The 27,180-nt window shown below is 31.7% G+C and overlaps 1 protein-coding gene across 1 annotated transcript; it reads right to left on the reverse strand.

Moving 5' to 3' along the window:
- Positions 1-21,328: 21,328 nt before the first annotated feature.
- Positions 21,329-22,936, reverse strand: LOC108465847 (probable WRKY transcription factor 15). The gene is made up of 3 exons (XM_017766231.2): positions 21,925-22,936; positions 21,720-21,845; positions 21,329-21,643 (listed from the first exon to the last, which is right to left on the reverse strand). The coding sequence occupies exons 1-3, from the start codon at positions 22,782-22,784 to the stop codon at positions 21,484-21,486; spliced, it is 1,146 nt and encodes a 381-aa protein (XP_017621720.1). The 5' UTR covers positions 22,785-22,936; the 3' UTR covers positions 21,329-21,483.
- Positions 22,937-27,180: the final 4,244 nt, after the last annotated feature.

Below are 27,180 nucleotides of genomic sequence, written 5' to 3' on the forward strand. Positions count from 1 at the left end.
GGGTTGCACAGTATGCCCGAACAAACCCGGCTGCTCAACAATTCCCGAATTTGAATAATTCTTCTCCAGTGCCTATAATACCAGCAACTACTGACCCTATGAGGCTGAGTAAACCTCCTATTGATTTGATTAGAAAGCGCGGAGCTGAGGAATTTCGAGCCACCGCTACTAATGACGCTGAAAGGGCTGAGTTTTAGCTTGATAATACCATCCGTGTTTTTGATGAGCTATCTTGCACAACCGATAAGTGTCTAAAGTGTGCCATATCCTTATTACGCGATTTGGCCTACTATTGGTGGAGAACCTTGATTTTGATTGTTCCAAAAGAACGAGTTACTTGGGACTTCTTCCAGATGGAGTTTCGTAAAAAGTATATCAGTCAACGATTCATTGATCAAAAGCACAAAGAATTTTTGGAGCTTAAACAAGGCCGTTTGACGGTATCCGAATATGAACGTGAGTTTGTAAGGCTCAGTCGATATGCTCAGGAGTGTGTAGCTGATGAAGTTACCATGTGTAAAAGATTTGAAGAGGGATTGAATGAAGATTTAAAGCTACTGGTGGGTATTTTAGAACTAAAAGAATTTGTAACACTGGTTGAACGAGCTTGCAAGGCTGAAGAGCTTGGAAATGAGAAAAAGAAAGCTGAAACTGAAGCTAGAGATTTTCGCAAAATATCGATGGGTAAAACTTCTTTCTCGGCTGCAAAGAAGTTCAGAGATGATACTAATAGATCAAAGACGACTGCAGGAATTTCTATTAAGGAGCGACCATCAACGGACTCTCGAGCTACTTCGGTTGCTAGTGTTGGCAACAATTGGCCAAAAAAACCTGAATGTCCACAGTGTGGAAGACAACATGTAGGTGAATGTTGGGGTAAATCTATTAATAGAGCCTGTTATAGATGCAGTTCGCGGGATCATTTCGTTTGAGATTGCACGGAATCTGACGAGAAAAATAAACTGCAAGGTGGGAGGTCGAGTGGTACAACAACTAGAGGTAGACCACCGAGAAATGCAGGAGGAAGAGGTGGTAATCAGAGAGGGACTACTGATACGACTGTTCGATCTGAGACTCGTGCCTCCGCCAGAGCTTATGCCATCCGTGCACGAGAGGAGGCATCCTCCCCTGACGTTATCACTGGTACATTTACTCTCTATAGTACTAGTGTGCTTGCTTTAATTGATCCTGGTTCAACGCATTCTTACATATGTGAAACATTAGTTTCCAGTAAGACTCTACCTGTTGAGTCTACTGAGTTTGTAATTCGAGTGTCGAATCCCTTGGGTCGATACGTGCTTGTCGACAAGGTGTGTAAGAAATGCCCCCTAATAATCCGAAGTTCCTGTTTTCCAGCCAATTTGATACTTTTACCGTTTGATGAATTTGATGTTATTCTCGGTATGGATTGGTTGACTGTACATGATGCAGTTGTAAATTGCAAAAGAAAGACCATTGATTTGAGATGTGCAAATACTGAGATAATCCGAGTTGAGTCTAATGACCTGAACGGATTGGCAGCAATAATACTTTCGATGTTGGCTCAGAAATATGTGAAAAAGGGGTGTGAAGCATATCTTGCGTACGTACTTGATAGCAAAGAGTCAGAAAAGAAACTTGAATCAGTGCCAGTGGTTTGTGAGTATTCAGATGTTTTTCCTGAGGAATTACCGGGATTACCACCCATTCGAGAGGTAGAATTCGGCATCGAACTTGTACCTGGGACTACACCAATTTCGATAGCTCCGTACCGCATGGCACCAACGGAATTGAAAGAATTGAAAACTCAGTTGCAAGAGTTGACGGATAGAGGTTTCGTTTGATCGAGTTTCTCACCGTGGGGTGCACCAGTATTGTTTGTGAAAAAGAAAGACGGAACCATGAGAATGTGCATCGACTATCGCCAATTGAATAAAGTGACAATAAAGAACAAATATCCATTACCGCGTATTGATGATTTGTTTGATCAGCTGAAAGGAGCCTCAGTGTTTTCAAAGATAGATTTGAGATCGGGTTATTATCAGTTGTGAGTCCGAGACTCAGATATACCTAAAACTGCTTTCAGAACGAGATACAGTCACTACGAGTTCTTAGTGATGCCGTTTGGGCTCACTAATGCCCCTGCGGTATTTATGGACTTGATGAATCGAATCTTCAGACAATATTTGGACCTGTTCGTAGTTGTGTTTATTGACGACATTTTGGTCTATTCGAGAGATGAAATCGAACATGCCGACCACCTGAGATTAGTATTGCAGATTTTACGGGATAAGCAGTTATATGCTAAGTTCAGTAAATGTGAGTTCTGGTTGAGAGAAGTTAGCTTTTTGGGACATGTGGTATCCGCATCGGGTATTCAAGTTGATCGGATCAAAATTTTAGCCATACTTGATTGGAAGCCTCCGAGAAATGTTACTGAAGTTCGGAGCTTTTTGGGACTTGCTGGTTATTACAGACGGTTTGTAAAGGGTTTCTCGATGATAGCCACACCAATGACGAAACTACTTCAAAAAGATGTTAAGTTTGAATGGTCAGAAAAATGTCAGAAAAGTTTCGATCAATTGAAAACCTATTTAACTGAAGCTCCAGTGCTAGTGCAGCCCGAATCCGGTAAAGAGTTTGTCATTTACAGTGATGCTTCTTTGAATGGTTTGGGTTGTGTATTGATGCAGGAGGGTAGAGTTGTTGCATATGCTTCGAGACAATTAAAGCCTCATGAGAAAAATTATCCAACTCATGATATCGAGCTAGCTGCGATTGTGTTTGCTCTTAAAATTTGGCGTCATTATATATTTGGAGAGAAATGCCATGTTTATACTGATCACAAAAGTCTCAAATATTTGATGACCCAAAGAGATTTGAATCTACGACAAATACGTTGGCTTGAGTTGTTGAAAGATTATGAACTCGTAATTGATTATCACCCGGGAAAGGCTAACGTGGTTGCCGATGCTTTAAGTCGTAAATCGCTATTTGCTTTGAGAGCGATGAATGTTCACCTGTCCGTTTCATCCGATAATGTGTTAGTAGCAGAATTAAAGGCCAAACCATTATTGATTCATCAAATACTTGAATCCCAGAAAGTCGACGATGAATTGGTTGCTAAACGAGCTGAATGTGTTTCAAATGTGGAATCAGAGTTTCAGATTGACGACAATGATTGTTTGACGTTCAAGAGTAGATTATGTGTTCCAAGAAATTCGGAGCTTATTTCGATGATTTTAAGTGAGGCTCATAGTAGTCGAATGTCAGTCCACCCGGGTAGTACAAAAATGTACAATGATCTGAAACGTCAATTTTGGTGGCCTGGTATGAAATGAGACATTTCTGACTTTGTTTCAAGGTATTTGATATGTCAACTAGTGAAAGCAGAACATCAAGTGCCTTCGGGATTACTTCAGTCGATCATGATACCCGAATGGAAATGGGATCGAGTAACGATGGACTTTGTATTTGGTTTACTGTTGAGACAGAGTAAGAAAGACTCAATCTGGGTTATTGTTGATAGATTGACGAAGTCTGCTCATTTTATCCCTGTCCGTACAGATTTCTCGCTCGATAAATTGGCAGAATTATATGTCTCCCAAATTGTTCGATTACATGGAGTACCTATTTCTGTTGTGTCGGATAGAGATCCGAGATTTACATCGCGATTTTGGAAGAAATTGCAAGAAGCATTGGGTACTAAGTTGTATTTTAACACCGCTTTTCATCCCCAGACTGATGGTCAATCTGAGCGGATAATTTAGATACTCGAGGATATGTTGAGATGTTGTATCCTAGAGTTTTGTGGTTCATGGGAAAGGTATTTGCCTTTGATTGAATTTGCTTACAACAATAGTTTTTAATCAAGCATTAAGATGGCACCTTACGAGGCTTTGTACGGTCGTAAATGCCGTACACCGTTGTTTTGGACCGAACTTAGTGAAAGTAAAATCTTCGGGGTTGATTTGATTAAAGATGCTGAACAGAAAGTAAAAGTGATCCGTGAAAGTCTGAAAGCAGCTTCGGATCGTCAGAAGTCGTATGCGGATTTAAAAAGAAAAGACATTGAATATCAGGTTGGAGACAAAGTGTTTCTTAAGGTTTCACGTTGGAAAAAGGTGCTCAGATTTGGCCGTAAGGGCAACTTGAGTCCGAGAGTCATTGGGCCATATGAAATATCCGAACGAATTGGGCCGGTCGCATATAGATTGATTTTACCCCCTGAACTTGAAAAGATTCACAACGTTTTTCATGTTTCGATGCTTCGACGTTATAGATCCGATCCATCGCACGTAATTAATCCATCAGAGGTTGAGATTCAATCTGATTTGAGTTACGAAGAAGAACCGGTTCGTATTTTGGCTCGTGAAGTAAAAGAACTACGAAATAAGAAAATCTCATTAGTGAAGATACTGTGGCTTAAACATGGGGTCGAAGAAGCTACTTGGGAACTTGAAGACACTATGAAGGATCGATATCCTAACTTATTCACTGGTAAGATTTTCAGGGACGAAAATTCTTTATGTGGGGGAGAGTTGTGATGGCCCTAATTAGACCCTAGTCGGAATGTGGTTTCGGGACCCCAAAACCGAGTCACAAAAATTTTTTTTTTTTTAATTGCATATATTTATGTGTGATAGTGTATGTGTGAAAAAAAAATTAAATGCTTAAAATTAGCCTTAAGAATGTGAATTTTCTTGAAAGGACTTAGTTGAGAAATTTAGAAAAGATGATAGGTAAATTGTAAGGATTAAATAACAATAAGGTGAGAAAGCATGGATTTGCATGTCAAAATGCCCATTTTTGCACTAAGTGGCCAGCCAAGTAATGATGCCCTTCCACTAATTTAAATTAATTTGTATATTAAATTGGCAAAGGAATAAAATACTCAAATCATAATGAATAAAAAAAATAAAAAGATGAATAAAAGAAAAGAAAAGTGTTCATCTTCTTCCTGGTTACAAACCGAAATAAAAGGGAAAGAAAAAAAAAGAGGGAAATTTCATTAGGGCAATTCGGCACCTTCTTGGCTTGTTGGAGGTAAGATTTGAAGTTATTTTTGGAATTTTTCCTTTAAATGTTTAAGTTAATTGTAAATGCATCTCTTGGCCATGTCAAAAAAAAAAAAAAGAAATCAAAGTTCTATGGTAGTTTGGCAACTAAGCCGTATATCAATGTAGTGGAATTGGAGGTTGTTTTCATGTTGTTTTGAATATGTATATGAGAGAATGAGGTTGAACTTGTTGAATTATTAGTTGGGTAGTACATTGTGTATTCAGCCATATGAGGATTTGAATGGAATATTCATTTTGTTTGCTATTTTCTTGTATGAGTAATGGTTCAATGTAAGCTGAATAAGTCATGATAGATACGTTAAAATGAAAAATTCAAGATTATGAGGTAAAATGAGTAGTTGACTGAGACATGGAAGAAAGAAATAGATTGATGTCTTATGTTTTGGGAGTGTAAGGCATGATGTAAACATAGTAAGTTTAAGTGCATATTTTAGTATAAGTGATAAGTAAAATTTGGTTAAAATAGTTTGACATATGTATGTTTGTCGATTTTAAATCAAGATAGTTTGGGGTGACTTAATTTATGTATTCGAAATTTATTTGAGTAGTTACTATGGGCACTAAGACGTTGAACTCATGAAATTAGAGGAATACGAGCTTGATAGATTTTAAAAGAGCACTAACCGAAAATGAACTTAGCTAATAAAATTTGGAAATGGGAATTGCCGAAATTGATCTTATAATGTATTGAATTATAGGAATATATGAGAAGTATGTTGGATATACATTAAGTTTAAAGATTTAAATTTTAAATTATGTATGAGCAAATACCGAATCTTTGTGTGTGTGTGTCTATGAGGAAGAAGTATAAATTAGGGTTACGATGATTTAGTTATTTTATTTGCTTAATGGAGTTGGAGGTCAAGATCAAAGGAGCCAAGTTCGGAAAAAGGAAAGCAAGAGTGATGGAGTAGCCGATCGGAGTTGTCATCCGATTAAAAAGGTAAGTCCTTAGGTAATCAAGTTATAGTTAACTTTGAGCATAGATGAGACAAATTAAGTTAGATAAGATATCATAGTATATATATGTTCTTGGGAATCGAATGTGAAATTATTGATCAATCTATGATAATATGATGATTAAAGATAAGAAAATACAGCACTATGTGTGCGAAGCTATGTGGCACTATGTGTGCGAGAAAACATTGCACTATGTGTGCGAATAAGTAAAAGCACTGTGTGTGCGGGCTTTCAAATCGAGCACTAAGTGTGAAATGTTGATTATAGAGTATTATTTGTGGCAATTAAGAATGCAACTAAACATTAAATTGGAGATTTGATTGATAGATGGAGTGGCTTGGTTTATGCTTTAAATTTTAGGCTTTGTATATTATATAAATACATATATATATATATATATATATATATATATATATATACGTCAATGGTTGTATATGACATTGCCATGGTATTTTAATTGTGAATATTTAGAGTAGGAGTATATGGTGTATTCGGGTAAGTATGTACCAAATGCATAAGGTACGTTTGTGACATAATATATTTCCTTGTGATATCATGGCTAAGTTCGAATAGTATTGAGTTAATTATTTAGTTTGTAGATAATTGAATTATTATAGTATTGAAATTTTCTTAGGACTTACTGAGTTAATAACTCACTCAGTATGTTTTTCGCTTTGGTATAGATCATTTTATTTGAGGAAAGCTTGGGAACCATCACGAAGTCATCGCAACTTTTTTCAACCTTTTTGGTACTTTTGTTTGAAACTTTAGTAGACATTATGGCATGTATAGGATAGTAATTTTGGGAGGTTAGCTATTTTGATATAATTGTATATAAAGCCATACGAATATGGCTAAAGTTCTATGTATGAATTTGAAAATGTTTTGGTTATAAATCTTGATTTAGAACTTCATATTTGTGATATGATTGAATTATATATATTATGTATGTGCACTCGGTCAATAGGGGATAAATCATAAAATGAATAAAAGGGTTTTAATCGGGTAATGTTATTCGTAAATTTTAAGATTTCACTTTTCAATTTTCTTTTGTATCTTAAGTGTTCTATTGAAAAGTTGAGCATGTTATGTTTTATGAACCTACGCTAGTAATCGACACGGATATTTGGGTGTTACAATTTAGGTACTCATACTCATATTAAAACCCATAATTAACAAGAAATCAAATGAAAATAACATTAACTTGAACCCTAAGCAAATTAATAAAAGCTCAAGCTTTCTTGCAAAAGCTTGGATGCAACAACAATGGCAGCAAGAAAAGTAAACAAAAACATTAAATGAGTGGTTTTTAACAAAAGAAATTAAAGGAAACAGAATAGCATTAAACTGGGATTAAACAAGAGAGCTTGAAGGATTAACTAAGTAAATAAAACCTAACTATAGTAATAACTAACTTAACTGCCAACTATGGATCCAATAAAGACAAGATAATGTGAAGGAAAATTAAACTTAAGCTATGGAGAAGAGAAGGGAAAACTAAACCCAAAAAGATGAAGAGAAAACTAAGTTAAGTCTAGTGTCTAAGTGGCTCTCTCTCTCTCCAACCAATATTTTGGTATTTTTTAGCAGAAATCAAACCCAATTTTGTTGACCAATTTGCCCCTGAGCGTGTATTTTTTTTATTAGGAGACATGTTGGACAAGGACTACCTTTCTAGTTATTTTTTATCTCTCTTCAATAGTGATATCGCAATACTTAAGGCCAAGGATCGCGATATCAGCTCTAGTCTTGAAATGAGGGAAGTCCTTGAGAGCTAGGTATCGTGATATCCATAGCTGGTATCACGATACCACTAGGAAAAGCCTCAATCCTCTTTAATTCAGCTTTGTTGAGGGTATTTTGACTTTCAGGCTTCAATATCACAATACCCTCCTTTTGGGCGATGTTTTTGCTCACGTTCAAGCCTCTAATAACTCCCTACAACACTCAACCAACCATTAGGTCCTCGATGGCGCAATTGGCCATTTCATGTCTCAAAAATAATAAAAAAAAGGCACTAATAATGGAAATTAAGTAAAATATAACAAAAACACCTAAATTGCTCGAAAATAAACTCATTAAGTGTAATGGGGAGCCTAATTTGACATATCAAATTATATCAGATCAAACTCCTCAGCACTTAAATCTTTTCTTTTCCTCAAGCAAACATACAAAACATGCAAAAGACGACCCTTAGACTAAATTGGACAAAAAGGTAATATGGTCATAAAATATCGAACTCGTACCCGGACTACCCTGCATGCAATCTAAGAGTGATATTTAGGTAACTCGAATATTCTTAAAGCAAAAAAAAAAAAAAACCAATTCAACAAATTAAAATGCTAACAAATATAGAGACAATCCAAAAGAGTATATGTACAATTGTGTTATCCATCAAAACGGACTATGTGGATACATTACAGATAAGTAGAAAGAATTGAAAACATTCATCCAACACAATGCAAGCAAGTCGAGGGAACCATGCTGGTGAAATGTTCGGGTCCCAAAGGTCTTCTAGGCTTGTAACGTTCAAAGGCTTAGGATGGTTCGAAATTCAAATAAAAGGTTGTTGTAAATAGTTTCAAACACTAGAAACAATGAAGCATGTGACATTTTCCCCAATCCGCCCCCAAATTATTCGTAAAGCACGCTTTATTATTTCTTATTCTCTCACATTCCTTATCTCTCCAAAAACTTAGAATATACTTTATGATAATAGTATGTACAGTAAACTACATGAAATTTGCATTTAAATTACAAAATTTTTATTTTAGGTGCCTAAAATGAATTTTTTATAGTTAAGTGACTATCTTTGTAGTTTACCCTAAATAAAAAAAATGAAAAAATGAAACCGGTTGAAATTTAGTGAATCCCTTAACTTGATTGAATAACCAAATCTCAAATAGCTAATTTAGAGAAGAAAACCTTTCAAATAAAACCCATAAACAAGCTTCACAAGATGAAAGAGAGAGCTCGAGCCTATCTTGAGCAAAACAAATATATTGTTGTTTATATTTAGAAATTCAACTAAAGGAAAAATACATATTTAATAATATTAAAAGAAGTTTGTATATATATAATTATTAAATATTAAATAAAAGTAATGTATCTAAAAATAAAAATAAAAATAATATGTGGATCTAAATGGTTTCATATTACTCATTTTAAATATAAATGAATTTAAACATAATTTATAATTTATAATTCAAGGCTAATTGAGTTTGAAGAATTATATATAATATTGATAATATAATAGACACTCAATTCATTAATACTTACTAGAAATCTTATTATATGTGTATGCGTGTGAAAATCATGGGTTAGAACAAAATGAATATTTAAAAATAAAATACAATAAATAATGAAACATATGTTTGAAACTACTTAATCATAATAAGATATGAAATATGTACGATATTAAAATAAAAAAATAGATTCAATTGTGAGTAAAACCAAATTTAAACATATAAATACATCATATTAAGAATGCTAAATGCACTACAATTGTTTATCATGGTATTATTTTCAATTGTAAGTTAGTGTTAGGTTGACTTGTGATGGGCGTTGAAACTACCAAATATAATTTCCTATGCTCTAATTGAATTAAATTATAGTATAGAGAAGTAGGGCCAATCCCATAGGGACTAAGACTCCTAATTTTCTTGTTTACGTGATTAAATTGCTGAGTCTAGGCAACTATCGTGCCCACGACCTGTACGTGTAGAGCTGAAAAGTAAATAAAGGGGGATTTTAGTTGATAAAGGAAAAACAAGTATAAAATAAAATGAAATAAGAACAAAAAGATAGTTGCAAAATAAAACTAAGTAATTTAAATTAAATTGGTAAAACATATATATGAATGCTTAACCTTAGCCTCAGTTCACTTCGAACTCGAATCGATCCTTGAAAGTGGGTTTTTTTTCTTCCAAACAGTAAGTTGGTTATAGCGATCAAGGACGCCTCAAACGTCAACTCTTCCTTGTGTAGTTGGTTCCGATATGACCTGCAAACCAACCTTTGCTGATTATCTAACCACGTAATACAAGTCCGCAATTTAAGATCTCGGTAGCTTTGCCATCTAGAAGAGCCCAACTCAAATTAATGACCTTAACTGCGTGGGTTGTTTAAATTCAATCACTATCTCCCTTGACAGAATCCAAATAGCTTTTTCCAACTGGGCACACCAATTTGTTCGTAGGAACTCGTATACGGTAAACGACCGACTCACTTTCCCAATTGTACGCCAAAACAACTTCCTCCTAACGTTTACTTTGAGCTGAAATTGGATTAACTTTGAGGGAAAAATGTGACTATCCCATATTCCAAAAAGATAATGAATATTGTGTTGTAAGATTTTAGTGTGGATTCATTTCTCACAATTATCGATCGAAGCGATGATCAAACCAAAGCTAAATGAGGATTAGTTTAGCATGAGATTAATTATGCTTTGGCGGATTATGAGAATGAATTTAAATGTAATGGTGATAGGTGAAAATGAATTTAAATGAGATACACTGTAACATCCTAATTTTGGACTTAGTCGGAACAGTGGTTTTTGGACCACAAATTCGATGAGTAAAATTTTATTTTTATTATATTTTTATGGTATACGATTTCACGAAACAATTTGTGAAATTTTCATTCGAAAATTTCGACATTTGGGCACTCAATTTAGTAAAAAGGACTAAATTGTAAAAAGTGCAAAAGTTGAGTTCTACATGTTAGAGGTATCAAATTGTTATGAAATTTTAAATGGGAGGCCCTTAAATGATAATTAAACCATTGTATAACTTGTTGGATAAAAATGGCCTTGATTGGGTAAAATTTGAAAGAATAGTAAAAAAGGCATTTTGGTCATTTAGGGGCAAAATGAATTAAAAGACAAATTTTAAACTCCAAATGTGTCCCTTTCTTCTTGCTACAGCAGAATGTACCAAGAGCAGCCATGGTTAGGGTTTGGCCAAGCTTCCAAGCTTAATAGTAAGTGATTTCGAGCTTCGTTTTTAATGTTTTATGTATTTTTGAAATCCCGGTAACATGATCTGCTCATTTCTACCATTATTTTGAGCTAGGATTTATATTTAAAAATTTACCCATGAATGATATGCATGTATTTGATGTTTAATGGTAGAATATGAAGCTTGAAATTGTGTTAAACAACTTTTGCTAAGCGATTTTATGTAAAAACGAGTAAAACGGTATAATCGATAAAAATACCTAATGTTCATAAGTACATGTTAGAGTGAGAATTTGATGTTGCCATAGAAGGGAAAAATGATCAGCATGTTATAAAACATAAGAAAATAGGAAGAAGTTTAATTTCCGAACCTTGGGGAAAAAGTACAAATATGCAAAAGTTTAGGAGTCAAAATGTAAATTTGTAAAAATATGATTTTTAGACCCATATGAATAGTGTGACTAATTAGTAGGCTAAATGTGATATTATAGATCAAGGAAATCGAGATTTGGGCTTAAATCGGGAAAATACAAGGTTATGGACTAGAATTGTAAATTGCCATTTCTGGATCCGAGGTAAGTTTGTACGTAAATAATTTATCGATTCTTTTTATTTTATTATATTTTGTTATCATATGAAATGTGGCTGCTTATAGAATGATTATTTGTTGTAAACTGCAAATTGAAAAAGGACTATGAATAAATTGTAACATGTTGGAAAGTGAGGAATTTCCCGGTTGAGCCTTCGAAATAGAAACGATACGAATGATCTACTGTCAGGTCACGTGTGTAGTACTAAGTGCAGGCTACTACGTGTACTGGATAATTGGTCACATGTGTAGTACTAAGTGTAGGCTACTATGTGTATCAGATGATTAGGTCACGTGTGTAGTACTAAGTGCAGGCTACTACGTGTACCGGATAATTGGTCGCATGTGTAGTACTAAGTGCAGGCTACTATGCATACCAGATAGCTTTGGCTACAAGTGTGAAAATATGTACAGGCAACTGAGTATCAGTTATTATTCTGAAGAGTTCGACGGGAAAATCGATTAAGTAAAAATACATGTGAACATGATTAAATAATGAATAAGTGCAGGTATATGTTTAAGAAAATTTTGAGCAATATGCTCGATATTTGAGTGAACTTCGATAAGACAAAATGGATTAAGTGAAATTATGTTAGAGTGAATTTTAGTAGTAAAATAATGTTGGACAGCAGCAGTTGTGTGACTTTGAAAATTCACCAAAAATCATGTAAGTTGAATTAAATTTCAAATAAATTATGGAATTAAAGCTCAATGAGTCTATTTTCATATAAAGGAAATAGGGGGAGCAAAAGAGTTGTATATTATGTGATATTCTAATTTTTGTGAGACAGTGTCAGAATGAATTTGAGATTCCCTGTTCTGACTTGGAAAAATTGTTAAAAATTGTATAAAAATAATTATTGGTTATAATTTATATGCTTAGAATCTATGAGTTTACTTTTAATAGAAATAAATGGTAACATTATCCGAGTCTTGTACTGTGAGATAAATAAATTTTAGTGAAGAAAGGTCGAAGCTGTCAAACAGCGAAACAGGGGAGACTTTGAATAATAAACTGTACTTATTGGCTAGACCAAAAATTCTGAAAATTTTATGGTAGAAAGATATATGAGTCTAGTTTCTAGAAAAATTTACGGATCTTAATTTGGAGTTCCATAACTCCAGATATAAATGATTTAGTGACTGTGACTCAAGAAAGTAGCTTATCCAGAACATGAGTAAATGTACAATTAGGTTAGTTTTACTATGGAAAGCATGTTAGTAAATTGCTTATTATTATTTCATGCAAGCTTACTAAGCGTAAAGCTTACCCCCTCTTTTCCATTTCTTTTAGTGTTGTCAGGTTAGCTCAGGGTTAAAGATCGTCGGAGGCAGCATCACATTATCAAGCCAACACCTTGACAGTATAAACACATATGCTAGAATTATCAAGTGAGTGGAATGTATAGGGACCTAGTTTTATAACATGTGTTATTATAATTTGGCCAAATATATTGGTCTTTAGTGAGCTAATGATTTCTGACTTATAAATCTAGCTATTTATGTTATGTTTGATATTGGTGATGTACATATGCTTGTTTGCCATGCATGGTTGGTAATATGTTATGTGTTGTTGTAAATGTTTAAGTCCGTTAACGCCTCGAACCCTATCCCGACGTTGGATACGGGTGAGGGGTGTTACACACACGCCTGTGTCTCAGGCCGTGTAACCTTCGAACTACGGACATATGACCATGTCGCAACCTGTGTCCTCACTCCTCACCCGTGTAACTCTCTGAGTAAGGTCACACGGCCGTGTGTTAGGCGTGTAACTCACTGACTCGTAGCTTAAGGAACTTATCAAATAACACACAAGGTCATTGGGCAGAGTAGTTGGATGAATTGCTTTCAAAAAGAGTATATAATAAGGAGTTTTCAATCATGGTACTTCTTGTGAGCTGACTCCGTGACTTAGTAATTGCGAATTATCATAACGATGCTTCTGAACATAATTGCAATCACTAGAACCTAATTGTATATGTCTGATTGGTCTCTCTGCTAGCTCAACAAAAAAGCTCAATCGGACTGCATTTGAATCAGAAAAAAAATTTACGACTTTGGAATAATTTTATTGAGTTGATTTATTCGATGTGGAATTAAATTAGGTGGTCGTAAGAATTGCTCAACTAGAGAATTTAATTAAAGAATTTTCTTGAAAAATTAATTTGGAAAATCTAAGTGATTTTTGGAAAATTTTGATCAAGTAAAATTAAATTAATGAAATCAATTAAAATTAATATGATATTTTTGAAAGTTAATTTTCAAGTCAAACAATTGGCCTAATATGTAACTGAACTTGATAATTGGACTTGAGATCGTAAATTGGGCTCGAAAGCCCAAATCAAGACCAAGACCTAAAAACTAGTCAAACCGGGCCTAGTATGTGGAACAGGGCCGACGGTCCAACCAGTGGCTAGACTGGACCAGTCGGGTTGTCATTGAATCGGGCTAAACCAGTTCAAGGTGCCATAAGGGTGTCACATCTGCATCACTGGACACAGCGACACCGATGGAGATCTGGTGATTAGCGACGGTTGGTAATCAGTGGTTGAGCAGTGGAAGAGTTACACTCTTATTGGGTCTCTACCAAAGAATTTGATTTCAAATTAATTCTTCCAAAAAATAATATTATTTTAATAGTTTAATATTAAATTAATAAAATACTGTTTAATATTAAAGTGATTATCTTAATATAATTATTTAATATAATACTTATCTTAATAGTATTTTATTAATTTAATATTAAAGTAATTATCTTAATATTAAATTTAATTTAATGTTTTTCTTGTAGATAAATATTTTATTATTTTAATAAGATTTAATATTAAATTAATATAAATAAATTTTTAATATTAATTTAATATTAAAGTAATTAAGTTTAATCATAGTTGAACTCTCTAAACTCTCCCTATATAAAGAGAGCCTTGGGTTATTATTTTCACACACTTGAATTTGAATTTAAGAGAAAGTTGTAGAGAGAAAATTCTCTGAAGAGATTATTCTAAAAAATTTCTAGAGATATTTTTCTGATTTACAACTTGATCCCAAAGTTTAGAGAAATGCAAAATTACCCCATTGATAATTTTTGTGAAAAATTTTCTGATTCAAAGTGAACCCACACTCGACAAACGTGAGTTTGAGGATAGGGGAGAAGACTACTTGGTCGAAGCACTCATCTTAGACAAATCAAAAAGGTACAATTTTGATTAAGTGTTTATTACTGTAGATATCACAACTAAGATCTTGTTTTAGAAAAATTTTTAAAACTCTGGTGTTTCTATAAATTTATTTTCCGCTGTGTTTGTTCCAACCCATTTTTCCAACACTAATAACATTGAAATAATTAAATACATAATCTCGTAAATCAAGTATATCAAGGGTAAAAAGAGAGATACACTTACAAACTAAGATTGAACAATGTTGGATTTCCTTGTATCTCGTGTGGCTTTCTAGGGATGTAAAATTCAGAAATCCCCGAAGTCTTACCTCTAATGGCATTGTATAGTTATGCCATCGCTGGTCACGGCTATTATCTCTGAGTGGCTAATACTCTTCTTCGACCAGTCTATTTGGCGGACTTGGCATACTAACAGCTTCAGTACTGTTGTCTGGTGTTGATACTGGCTCTTCACTTAACTTGTGTAACGGTTGCTATCGAGCACGTGCGGTGGCTGCCCTTGTTTGGCACATAGGAGGTTGCTTGTGTTGATTCAAAGGTTTTGCGCCATGTTAATCAGAGGTTTTGGTTTCGTATGAATGTCCTGTTGGATATGTTAGCAATGAAAAAATCGGTTGGAGATTCGAGACGTCGTACCTTACTCCATCGGAAGCATTTGAACTAATTTGTGGATTTTCTACCTCATCCAGTGTTGAGCTCATTCAACAGCGATGTTGACTTGGTTCAACAGCCTGTATCGGTGGTGGTGGAGATGATTCTAAATCTTCGTCATCAATGTTGATAATTGGTGGTGCTGAAAATGGTTTGCCTCCTCGATTACGAGAAACTGAGAAACCGTTGATCACTTGATTTCTAGTACGAACCATGGCTGGTGTTTGGGTTAAGAAGCAAATGACAGCATTTGTTGCAACAATTCACAGCGCCTTTTTAGGATTTTGAGGAGTGACATTTTTAGTATTTTGGGCAGTGTTAGTGTTTGGGTTTTAGAGCGGTGTAGCAGAGTTTGAAGTGTGATGGTGTGGGTTAAAGGGCGACGTTGTTTATGGTAGCAGGTGTGGTGGTTGGGTGTTTTGAGGATGTGGGATGGTGGTGTTTGGGTTTGAAGTAGTGGCGGTTCTTATGGAAAAAGGTGTGGCGATGGTTAGGTAGGAGAAAGAGAGGCGAATGACGGTGTTTGATGGCAGTTCTTTGAGGGACGAATGTGACTATCCTATATTTCAGAGAGATAATGAATATCGTGTTGTAAGATTTTAGTGCGGATTCATTTATCATGATTCTTGACCAAAGTGATGACTAGACCAAAGCTAAATGGGGTTTAGTTGAGCATGAGATTAATCATGCTTTGTTGGATTATGAGAATGAATTTAAATATAATGATGATAGGTGAAAAAGAGAGGGGACTTAAACATCAACTGCACCAAAATAAGGGAATGAAAAAAAAAATGGCAGTAAGCTTGATAAGCTACAGACACATGAAAAGGAAAAAGAAAAAAATTATTTTCAATTCAATTTCAAGTGTCCTTCCATGCTACCTTTCCAGGCTTTTATACACTTCTCATATGCTAATTTTAGCATGATTCCCTCTAAAATTATGCCTAACAACCAATAAAAATTAGATATTTTTCTAATTATAATGTTTGACAAAATTAAATTCTATTTTTTTATCAGCCACCAATTCTACAACTTTTCAATTTGGCCCCTTTTATTGCTTTTCGTTCCAATTTAACTCAATTATTTACTTGTTCTTTTGAACTTCGGCATTCCAATTGCGTCCTTATAAAATTTAAACAAGAAATCATAAGGTTAGTAGCATTCTATTCAAAATTTGACTAAAAATTAAGTACATTAAACATACAATACTAGCTTGCTATCAACTTGTGACACAAACTCAATTAATATCATTGATGCTAGAAATTCTATCACTCATATGCGTGTGGAAACCACATATTTAAAACATAGATGATTGTTTAAAATAACATAATATAAACAATGAAACATATAGTTTGAAACTAAGTATACAATTGATGGAGATAATAAATTGTTTATATTAAAACAAAAATGTATATAATACATCAAAATAAAACTTTGGTTGAATGGTAAATTTAATGTTCTAGTAACTTAATTGGTGCGATTTAAATCCTATGTATATTTTAATTGATTTTTGTTAAAACGAAAAAATTAAAGTACCCTTGAATAATATAAAATTTTTAATTATAGAAGGATATTTTATAATTTTTAACTAAATTAGTGATCCAGTTAAAAGTGACACTAGCTTAATCAAAGGTTTAATAAAATAGTATATATATTGCGTCACATAAGCAACCAATTATAGAATATGCACGTGTTAGGTTCCAAGCGAAAACAAAATATATCCATGAAAAACTATCTTGTAGCTTTTATACGTGGGTATGCTAATATTTCAACATGGATGGATGGGCGATAACAGGAACAGGATGAAGTCCATTATGTTCCCAAATTTGTCTTCAAATATTGTTTGATTCAAACAAGCTACAGAGCAAGCAGGCAATCACTTTCCTCCCCCCTCCCAAGAGAAAAGAAAACAAATGTGAATGAATTGACATAGGAAGGTGGTCAAGATAGGGTTCGAAGAAGAAAAACAAGTTTTCCGACCAAAGTTAATTTACAGCTATGATTTGACAAAAAAAAAAAAATTTAAAGCGCACAAAACGTCTTGTTTTCTTTTAAGCTTTTCAATGTTTGAGGTGAGCTGTTAAATAACTTTATTGACATTGGTTAAAATTATATTTAATTTTATATATCTAAAATTAATAAATTACTTGTTCCAGTTTAATAAAAATAATATAAAGTATAATAAAAGAAACGTATTTGGGATTATTTAGTTTAATTATAAACATAATTTTTTTAAAAAATTTATTTTTGTTTCTCATTTATAAATTGTGTATTAAATTATAATTTCATGTAAAAAATAGGATAACGCAAGGGAGTCTCGCATGTTAGTAAAGGAGTCTGGCACGAATCGTCAGAGAGTTGTTAGCAAGTGATTGACATGTGAATGTGATGTTCACTCCACATACAACAAATATGGCTGTAGGTTCCATGGCAACATTAAGAAGAAACGTTCCTATTAGTTTGATAATTTACAATGTTCCCCTAAGATGATCGACATGGAAATTTTATAAGATAGTGTTGGTGTTAAATATAATTCCTGTTATAACTAAATGTATTTAGCTTATAGGATAAAACTAAGTAATTGTAAACATTAAGGGCTAATTTTTTTAAAAAAACTTAAATTAACACAATTTGTAAACATTAAGGACTAAATTTATTATTATGTCAATTTTAAAAGTTGTAATGTTATCTATTTATTAATCCTTTAACGATTGGTAACAAAAAGAAAAAGTAAATAATTATGTGGTGATTTGTAACTTTTTATAATTAAATTACTAAAAGAAAATTTATTAATAATTGAAATATAATTTACTTAATTTACAAACTTGCGACTTGATTTATTGATTTATTGATGACCCTAATATTTAATAGATTTAAAAGTGAAATGTCAACATCTATTATTCCATACTTATTTTCAAACCATATTCTTATCTCCTTATGATATTAGCTTTTACTCTAATTTAAAAACAAGGAAGTGAATATTTGATTTACGCAAATTCAGGAGTAGGTAAGGAACTTGTCACAAAAATTAAAAATTCATCTTTTAGGGTCCGTTTATTTACATGTAAAAGGTTTTACGAAAAATATTTTTTGTATTTTTCTGTGTTTGTTTTATAAAAAATAGTTTAGTCAACGGAAAATGATTTATGTGTCAAGGTAAAATAAGTCTTTTTTCCTACAAAATGACTTACCCAATTAAAAAGCGCAAGTAATTTTTCAAAAAGAACTCGTCTATAAATAATTTTATTTTTATATAAAATTAACTTAAATCAAGTTTAATATTATTATATTGATAATAATTTTATTTTATTTTTAAAAATATTTAAATATTATATTTTTCAATATTATTAAACATACATATTTAATTATTTATATTTAGTCATATAATAAATTATTAATATAATAAATATAATTTATTATTTTAATAAATTATTTAATATTTTAATTTTATTTTAATAATAAATATTTATTATAATTATAAATATATTAATAATAAATGTTTTGTAGTATAAAAGTTAAAATATATCATAAGTCTATGTATGTTTGTTTAATTGAAAACAACTTTTATGAAATATTTTTAAAAATCTACCAAACAACAAAAAATATTTTATATAGATTTATCCAAACACCGTAAAATATTAGATTTTTCAGAAAAGTAAATAATTTTCGTAAATCATTTTCGAAAGTCATTTTCAAATTAAACAAACGAAACCTAGTTTTTTAAAAGCATTTAAAATTTAAAATTAATATATGAGAAAATTATATTTTATTTTTCAAAATAAAAAAATCTATCTAATCCCTTAAAAATAATAAATTCATAAATAATAAACCTCTAAAATTTATAATTTAATTTCAAGCCCTGTAAAATTTTTCTTCACTCCTGAATTTAGTAAATGTTTTTAAAAATGAAGAAAAACAGAATGTAGTAATCTGAACACAAGTGGATGTAACAAGGAAGAAGGTAGGGGGAAATGAAATTGCTAGGAAAAAGCATACGATTCTTCTCAAACATATGGGATGTTTGTCTAATTCATCATTCGGCTCCAATAATTAAGAGAGTCAAACAAATCCACTATTGGGATAGTGATATTTTTGTCTTGTTTTACCTTTTGATTTTAGTAGGAAGGATTTGAAATAAGAGGTTATGGTATCAATGTCAATTACTATTAGCTATCTTTAAATTACAATCAACCTTCTCTCTAATTGCTTCTATTTATTTATGGAGATTTAGTAGTTGTTATACACTTATAATAATATATTGTTATAAAGATAATTGTCGTGAATCTACAATTATATTTATATAGTAAATTTTCATTAAATAAAAAAGTGAAAATTATGTTTGTTCATAGGAATCGATTCTTTTAGAAGAGTTTTTTTTAGGTGAAAAATAAAATAAAATTACATCAAATCAACTACTAAGCAACACTAAATACTTTGTCTTGTTGAACAGTCATAAATACAGTATCAGGTGACACTTCAAAGACCTGTAAGCTTGTCTGCCAAGTAAGGCTAATCCTTGCCAAATAATCTACAATTAAATTGTAATCTCTATGAACATATTTGACCTCCCATTGTCCTCCAAAACTCATAAGACTTTGAATCTTTCAGAGCAAGGTAATACTTGAGTCCATTGTCTCTTTCATGGTCAACGCATTAACATCTTTAGATTATCCTTATGGATTGTGGCTCTGTTGTATCCCTTATTTAATAAGATGAGAAGTCCGTTTAAAATACTCCAAAATTCAACCTCAAAAGATGAGTATTTGTCTGGATAATCTTTTAGAAAAAAAATTTAAAATGTCGTATGTCAAACAATTGATATTGACGGCATAATTATATAGATTAAATGAATTAAAATATGAAAGATAAAATTGATGAATAATAATGAAGGTACATTTTTTCTTCTTTTGAAGGTTGAAGTTGAGGAAAGTTGTAGCAACCAAAAACACACAACTTTGGGATTTATGTCCTAAAAGAAGAAACTAATCAATTCCCCACCCACCCATTATAACTTCTCTCAAGTTTTCCCCTTTTTTAGAGTTGTTTGCGTCATTGAATATAATTTAATCTCTAGTAATAGAATTATCAAAATATAAGTTTAAGGTATTATTAGGTATGTTACGCTTGGTTGATTTATAATTTTATTGTTTAGATGATAAAATGTAAGATTATTTAATAATTTATTTTATTAATTTTTTTGTTATACAACATGTGTGTTTTAAACAAATTTAGCTCATTTAACATTAATTGAAAGATTATATTATAGTTATTTTAAATATATATATATATATATATATATAATAAAATTATAAAATGAAGGGATAAAATTTCTCAACATTATAATAAAAACAAAATGTCATAAAAATGAAAATTATTTCGAAATCTTTCATTACCTCCCCCAAAAAAAAAAACTGAGGTTAAAATTACCACTTATATTCATAATCTTAACATCATCGAGAAAACTTAAGGTTTTTTTCACAAACTAAACATAGAAATATTATACTAATTATGCCATAAAAAAAAAGTTGAAGCAAACAAGCATCACAAGTTACAATAGAAATTGTATAAAATCGTAGTAAGTATGCTACCCAACACCAACCCATAGTTAATTCGCCGTCCCAACTGCTGAACTCATTTTTGTTATAGTCAACAACCCCTCTAACACGACAGATTGGTCCACATCTATCCAATTCTTTGACTCAGTCCTTTTCTTTTTTGCCTTTATTACTATTTATACGTAGAAAATTTGCTTCACTTGTGTAAGAAGAAAAACAAAAAGTAGTCAGTCGGCATCTAGAAACAAGATTAAAGAAAGCAAACGAATTATATAAAAATAAACCAAGGATTTAATGATTCATGGCTTGGCAATCTTGGATCCCAATTTCCATTCTTTTAAAAAAAATAAAATCTAATACCAAATCCACCATCTTCCCTTTTAATTAAACAAAGCTTCTGCATATAGATATATTTTACAGAGGAAATATCTCCTTCGAGATTGATTTTCTTTTTAACTTGAGAACACATTTAAAACTGTTCCATCCTACACATAATGTAAGAGAAAATGAAAATTGAAACTTGAGGGGGATTTTTACGAAGATTCCAGGATGAGATTAGTGGTCTCAGCAACAGATAGGGAATGGTTGTGCTCGCCTTCATAGGTAACTACTAGCATCGATGGATCATCTAAGGCTCTTTCAACATGTTTACGGGCTGGACATCCTCTTACACTGCTGCACTTATAGTAACCCCTGTTGTATGTTGGAATTTCTAGTCAGAAAAACAATGTGTGGAAATTTGTGCAAAACCTTTTTCTAATCCACATACCTTGGGTGTGGGGATCCCTTGATCGGTTTTTGACCGTACTTTCTCCATGAGTAATCATCTGGCGGAATATCGGCCATCTTCAGGCTTATTGCTGGAACCCTCACCACCCTTTTCGATCTCAGTTTTCTGTCAAAAAACCAAAAATTTTAAATACACAACATGATAAGAAAGTTAAAAAAGAAATCGATTGGTTGAGTAATAGTACCTTTTCTTAGAGCAATGGCAGCGACCGGAAGACCCACTAGTACACTTGCCAGAACCCAAGTTGTCGGAGCTACACTTCCTCTTGAAAGAAGAAGAAGACGACAAAGGAGGCTTCCCAGCCGAGGAAACCTGAGAAAAATTAGTAATTTGAAACGCAGATGACGATGAACATGGCTGCTTACTATCAGTATCTCCCGTTAAGGATGACAAAAACGAATTCCCAGCAGAAGAATACGAAAAATTAATGGTTTTCGACGAATCAATCCGTTCTAAACCCCCTGTTTTCACCGTCATAAAATCATGATGATGATGAGGAGGAGGAGGAGGAGGAGGAAGAGGATAAGCAGTAGTCACTGGTGGCGGAATCTGCTGGATCGGTGTTGCGTAATAAACCTTGGTTTCTTGCTCTTGATCGGGTTGAACAGGGGCTCGTCTGAAACGAGCATGTCCGGTCCTGGTTCGACCCAGAAGAGAGATAACTCTCTTGAACCTTGAAACGGCGGCATCAGCCTCAGCTTTGCAGTCCATTTCCAAATCCAGGGAATTAGATGTTGTTGAGATAGAGGAAGCTTGGTATTTCTCTTGATTATTACTGTTAGTTTGCTGCTGCTGTTGAGTTTGAGAAAGTAATCTGATGAGTTTCTCAACACTTTCGAGCCCGGAAGCGGCTTCTTTGACGGCGTTTTCTTCCATTTTGGCTGCGCAGCTGTCACCGTTCCTGCAACTCATCATGAGTTCAACGGCCATGTCTGCAACAACACCATTCAAGGGAGGAAAAAGGAAGAGAGGAAAAAAAAAAGTGAAAAGAAAACGTAGAGAGGGTTGTTGATAAAGGGAGCACTGGACTAATTTGGTCAACATGGTGCCATCGGCTATGGAACCCTATTGCTCAATTAGGTCACTGACTTGTTACTTTAACATTTGCCCTCTTATATGGGTACTGATAACATCCAACTCCAACCATATAATTCCTTTTTTCATGAACATCCAACCATTTGATTATTTTATAACTTAATATGCATCACATTTCACTTCTTTATTAATTAAATAAAACAATCAATGAGATTTTAACTTTATTTATCATTATTATTAGATTATTAAATTATTATATTCTAACTTTTACTATGTGTAAGTTGGATTAATATGAATATTATTATTAATATAGAAATAAATAAATTTAAGTACGCTAAAACAAATTTTTTTTATTTAATGATTTTTAAGGCATATCTTTTGCTGTTAAATTAATAACTTATCTACGTAGATATTAAATTATTAAACATTAATATTACGTGGGAAAATTTTTTTAGTTTTTCTTTAAATTAAATTACTTATACTGTTAATGCATTCTTCTTCTTCTTCTTCTTCTTATAATTTTGTTTACTTCATCTATTCTTTAACAAAATTAGAGATTCTACTTTAGCATTAGATAGGTATAATAATAGGGTTACAAGTAATTTACTTTAGTGGGTAAAGTTTAACCTAAACAAAATTGACGGTTTCTTCTCAAAAGTAAATTAGACGGTTTCATATTATTTATTTTATCAAAATAAATTATATATTTATGTTAAAAAATTATTAAATTATTAATAAGTTTATATTTTTATCCTTTAAGTTTATATTTTTGTCCTTTAATTTCAAAATAATTATTGAATTATTTAAAAGTTTTTTATTTAAGTTACTATCTTTGTTAATTTTTTAAAAGTCGGTTTAACAAACTCCAAACGACGATTCAACGATTGGTAAGATAGATCATTAATATACATCAGATTTAAGTTAACCTAACAATTAGTTTCAAATAACATATAATGAAGTTTGAATTATGGTTTACGCTTTATAATTTTAAAGTTGTTTTATAAAATAATTAAACTATAGGAGAGAAGAAAAATGAGAATTTTCAATTAGTATAAACAGTTTAAATAAAAATATTATTTTAATAATCTAATAACTTAAATAAATCAATAATTATTTTTAGCGAATAATTTAATAAATTTTGCTCAAGTTTACTATTTTTTGTCTTCAAAATTTCTAACTAGATTTTGGTTAACTGACTTAAATGGCTATTCTAGACCTGATCTGTGGGGTCCATGCAGATCAAATTGGTCTAAGGAAGCTTGGGACACGCGGATGATGCGGTCAAAACTATGTCTTAACCAGTCTGGTCCAAATCCACTATTAATTAAGTTTTATTAGTATATTATATGCAATTATTCATGTATGTTACTAATATTTTCTATTAAAATTAATTAAATAATCGGCTAGTAGTGTGGCATAGTGTTAATTAAGTTTTAGTTTCATTGATATATATATTGAAGTCAATATTGAAGTCAATACAATAGAACGTAATTTGAGTGTATTAAAATATATTGTTCACCTACTTATGGGTTAGAAATGGGTTACGGGTAGTTTTATGACTTGTATAAAAGATAATAGATATGATCAAAACTTATAATGAAATTATTAAAAAATTCATAAACTGATTAAAATTTGTGATGTGTTTCAATTTCGGAAAATTATCTCAAAAATTTTACAAATGAATTGAGAATGTCACATGTATTTCAGAGGGTATATTAAAAAATTTAAATAAAATTAATTGAAAATTTATTACACTCTAAATTTTTGTGGTGTCTAAAAGCTTTACAACTTATATATCAAATAATTTATCTCTCAACTCTATTTGTGGACCATAATGTATCAAATATTTTTCTTTAAATTGTTATTTAAAATAATATTTTCTGTTAAATTAATAATTTCTATTAATTTTATGTATTATACATAAGATTATTCCTATCCGATGATATAAAAGACAAATCTCTACAAACAAATTTAGGATGATGCCATGTTTCTTTAAGTTTAGTCAAATAAAAATAAAAATAAAATAATAAATAAAGCCACTTTATGAAGTTTTTTTTAGTAATGTTGGATAAAATAATTATTCTTAGATATAATCTCTAATTAATATATATAAGTTTGGGGAAAATATTCATACAAATAAAAATACCTACTTATTGTTTATTATAGGTTTAAATATGCCAAAAGTTTATATATTCTTTCAAATTTAAAATTTAGTCTCTATTCTTTATCTTTGAGACATTAAGTCCTGTATTTTTATTGGTCCCTTCGTTTAATTTTTCCATTAAAGTTAACAATGTTAAAGGTAAAATAAATATTTTAGTCCTCAACATTTATATTTTTTATTAATTTGGTTCTTACTCTTTAAAAGTACATAAAAATTTTTAAAAATAAATTTTTCATATTTTAAATAAAAACATAAAATAAAAATTATGAAAAAAATCTTTAAAATTCAACAATTAAAAATTAAAATTATTTTAAAAATATAAACAAAAATTTTAAAATCCAAAGTTATCTAAATCAAACCAATCAGTCGACTTGGGAACCGATTGGCGTATTGATCTAGTGAGAGGTAAAAAATTGATTGATCTGCGAATTTATATGGACTAGTTGGACTGAGCTAAAAAATCTATATGGACTAGTTGAACTGAGCTAAAAATTTAGTTAAATCGATTTCAAACTAGTTTGACCAATTGGTTCCTAGAACGATCGATCATAACCAGTTCAAAGCAAAAAAAAAATATTATAAAATAAAAAATAAAAATATATAAATTATAAAAATCAGTTTAATTGTCGGTTCAACAGATTTTTAGCTCGATTAAACCAAATCATATTTGTTCACAAGTTAATCGAATTTTTAGCTCTCTCTGAACCGATTCCCCAATCGGTTCCAAGTCCGGCTTGCTAGTCCAGTCTAGTTTAGACAACACTGAATTTTGGAATTTTTTATATCTTTAAAATTTTTTATATTTTATTTTTGAATTTTAAAGAGATTTTTCTATATTTTATTTAAATTGTTTTAATTCTTATGTTTTTATTTAAAATATGAAAAAATATTTTTTAAAAATTTTTATGTATGTTTAAAAGGTAATGATAAAATTGACAAAAATTGTAAATGTCTAAAAAAATTATTTTACCTTTGACACTGCTAACTTTAATAGAAAAATTAGATGGAGGGACAAAAATTTTTAAATTAAAAAAAGTACAGGTACTCAATGTCTCCAAATTAAAGTATAGGCCCTAAATTATAAATTATAAATTTTAAAAAGGGTATAGAGACCTGTGGAGTATGCCTCGCATTTCAGTCAAATTAAGACACAATCAGAGAGTGGTGTTGCAACGAGAAGCAGCTTCTCGTCCTGATGAGTTGCCGACATCACAACAAGAAGTCTATCATCCCGAAAACGTGATGCCACCTCGTCACAATGACACGAATTCACATCACAAAGTGGTGACGTATCATATAATTTTTTGATTTTCTTCTCCCAGTTAAACTCTAATTAGTGTAGATTATTTTAATATTATTTGACTTGTGAATTTAGCCTATAAATAAGCCATTTTCCTCCCTAAAAAAATAACCCATAACACACTTAGGTATTAGCTTTAACAAGCTTTTAAAGAATTTTGTGTTTATGTTTCGAGGGTTCTTATTTTGAGTTTCGGGATTTAGTTTTATCTCCGTCTTTGTACTTTTCTTTTTGTGTTATAGTAAAATTATCTTTACCCGTGGTTTTTTATCCTCTTTGGAGGGGTTCTTCTATGTAAAATATTTGTGTTTGATCTTTACAATTTTCTTGTCATTTTACTTGTTCGTTGCTTAATCGAGTTTATCGCCAACAAACTAGGATCAGAGCTAGTTCGATTTACATAATCAACCCGTTCAGATATGACAACAATAAGGTTTGATATTGATAATTCGATGGCATCACAAATTCCAATCTGTGGGAAGCTCAGATGATGGCAATTCTGATTCAGAGCGATCTTAAAAAGGTCCTTACAGAGAAGAAACTTATGGGCATAGATCAATTAGAATGGGATAGGTTAGATAAAAAAAGCTCTATCCATAATCCAATTATGTCTAACAAATAATGTGTTGCAGGATGTTTTGATGAAGAAAATGACATTCACCTTATGGAAAAGGTTAGAAACCCTCTATGTGACAAAGTCTTTACCTAACCAATTGGTGTTGAAACAATGTCTATACATGTTTCACATAGATGAAAGTGAGCACCTAAGAGGTCTCATCAATCAATTTATTACTCTTTTGAATGATTTAAAAAATGTTGAGGTTCAGATTAACAATAAAGATCAAGTTATGCTATTATTTTGTTCTTTATCCCTTTTATACAAGTCTTTCAAGGAGACCCTAATTTATAGCAAAGATAATCTCTTGTTCGAGGATGTGAAG

The sequence above is a fragment of the Gossypium arboreum genome, chromosome 11, assembly GCF_025698485.1.
Source record: "Gossypium arboreum isolate Shixiya-1 chromosome 11, ASM2569848v2, whole genome shotgun sequence".
NCBI classification, from domain to species: Eukaryota; Viridiplantae; Streptophyta; class Magnoliopsida; order Malvales; family Malvaceae; genus Gossypium; species Gossypium arboreum.

What these genes read in the sequence shown, in the direction of transcription:
- LOC108465847 (XM_017766231.2), bottom strand. Translation starts at nt 22,784, where the DNA reads ATGTTGACCAAATTAGTCCAGTGCTCCCTTTATCAACAACCCTCTCTA. An exon ending in TGCCATTGCTCTAAGAAAAG is followed by an intron (nt 21,846 to 21,924) that starts GTACTATTACTC and finishes GTTTTTTGACAG; the next exon opens with AAAACTGAGATCGAAAAGGG. An exon ending in AAGGGATCCCCACACCCAAG is followed by an intron (nt 21,644 to 21,719) that starts GTATGTGGATTA and finishes AACATACAACAG; the next exon opens with GGGTTACTATAAGTGCAGCA.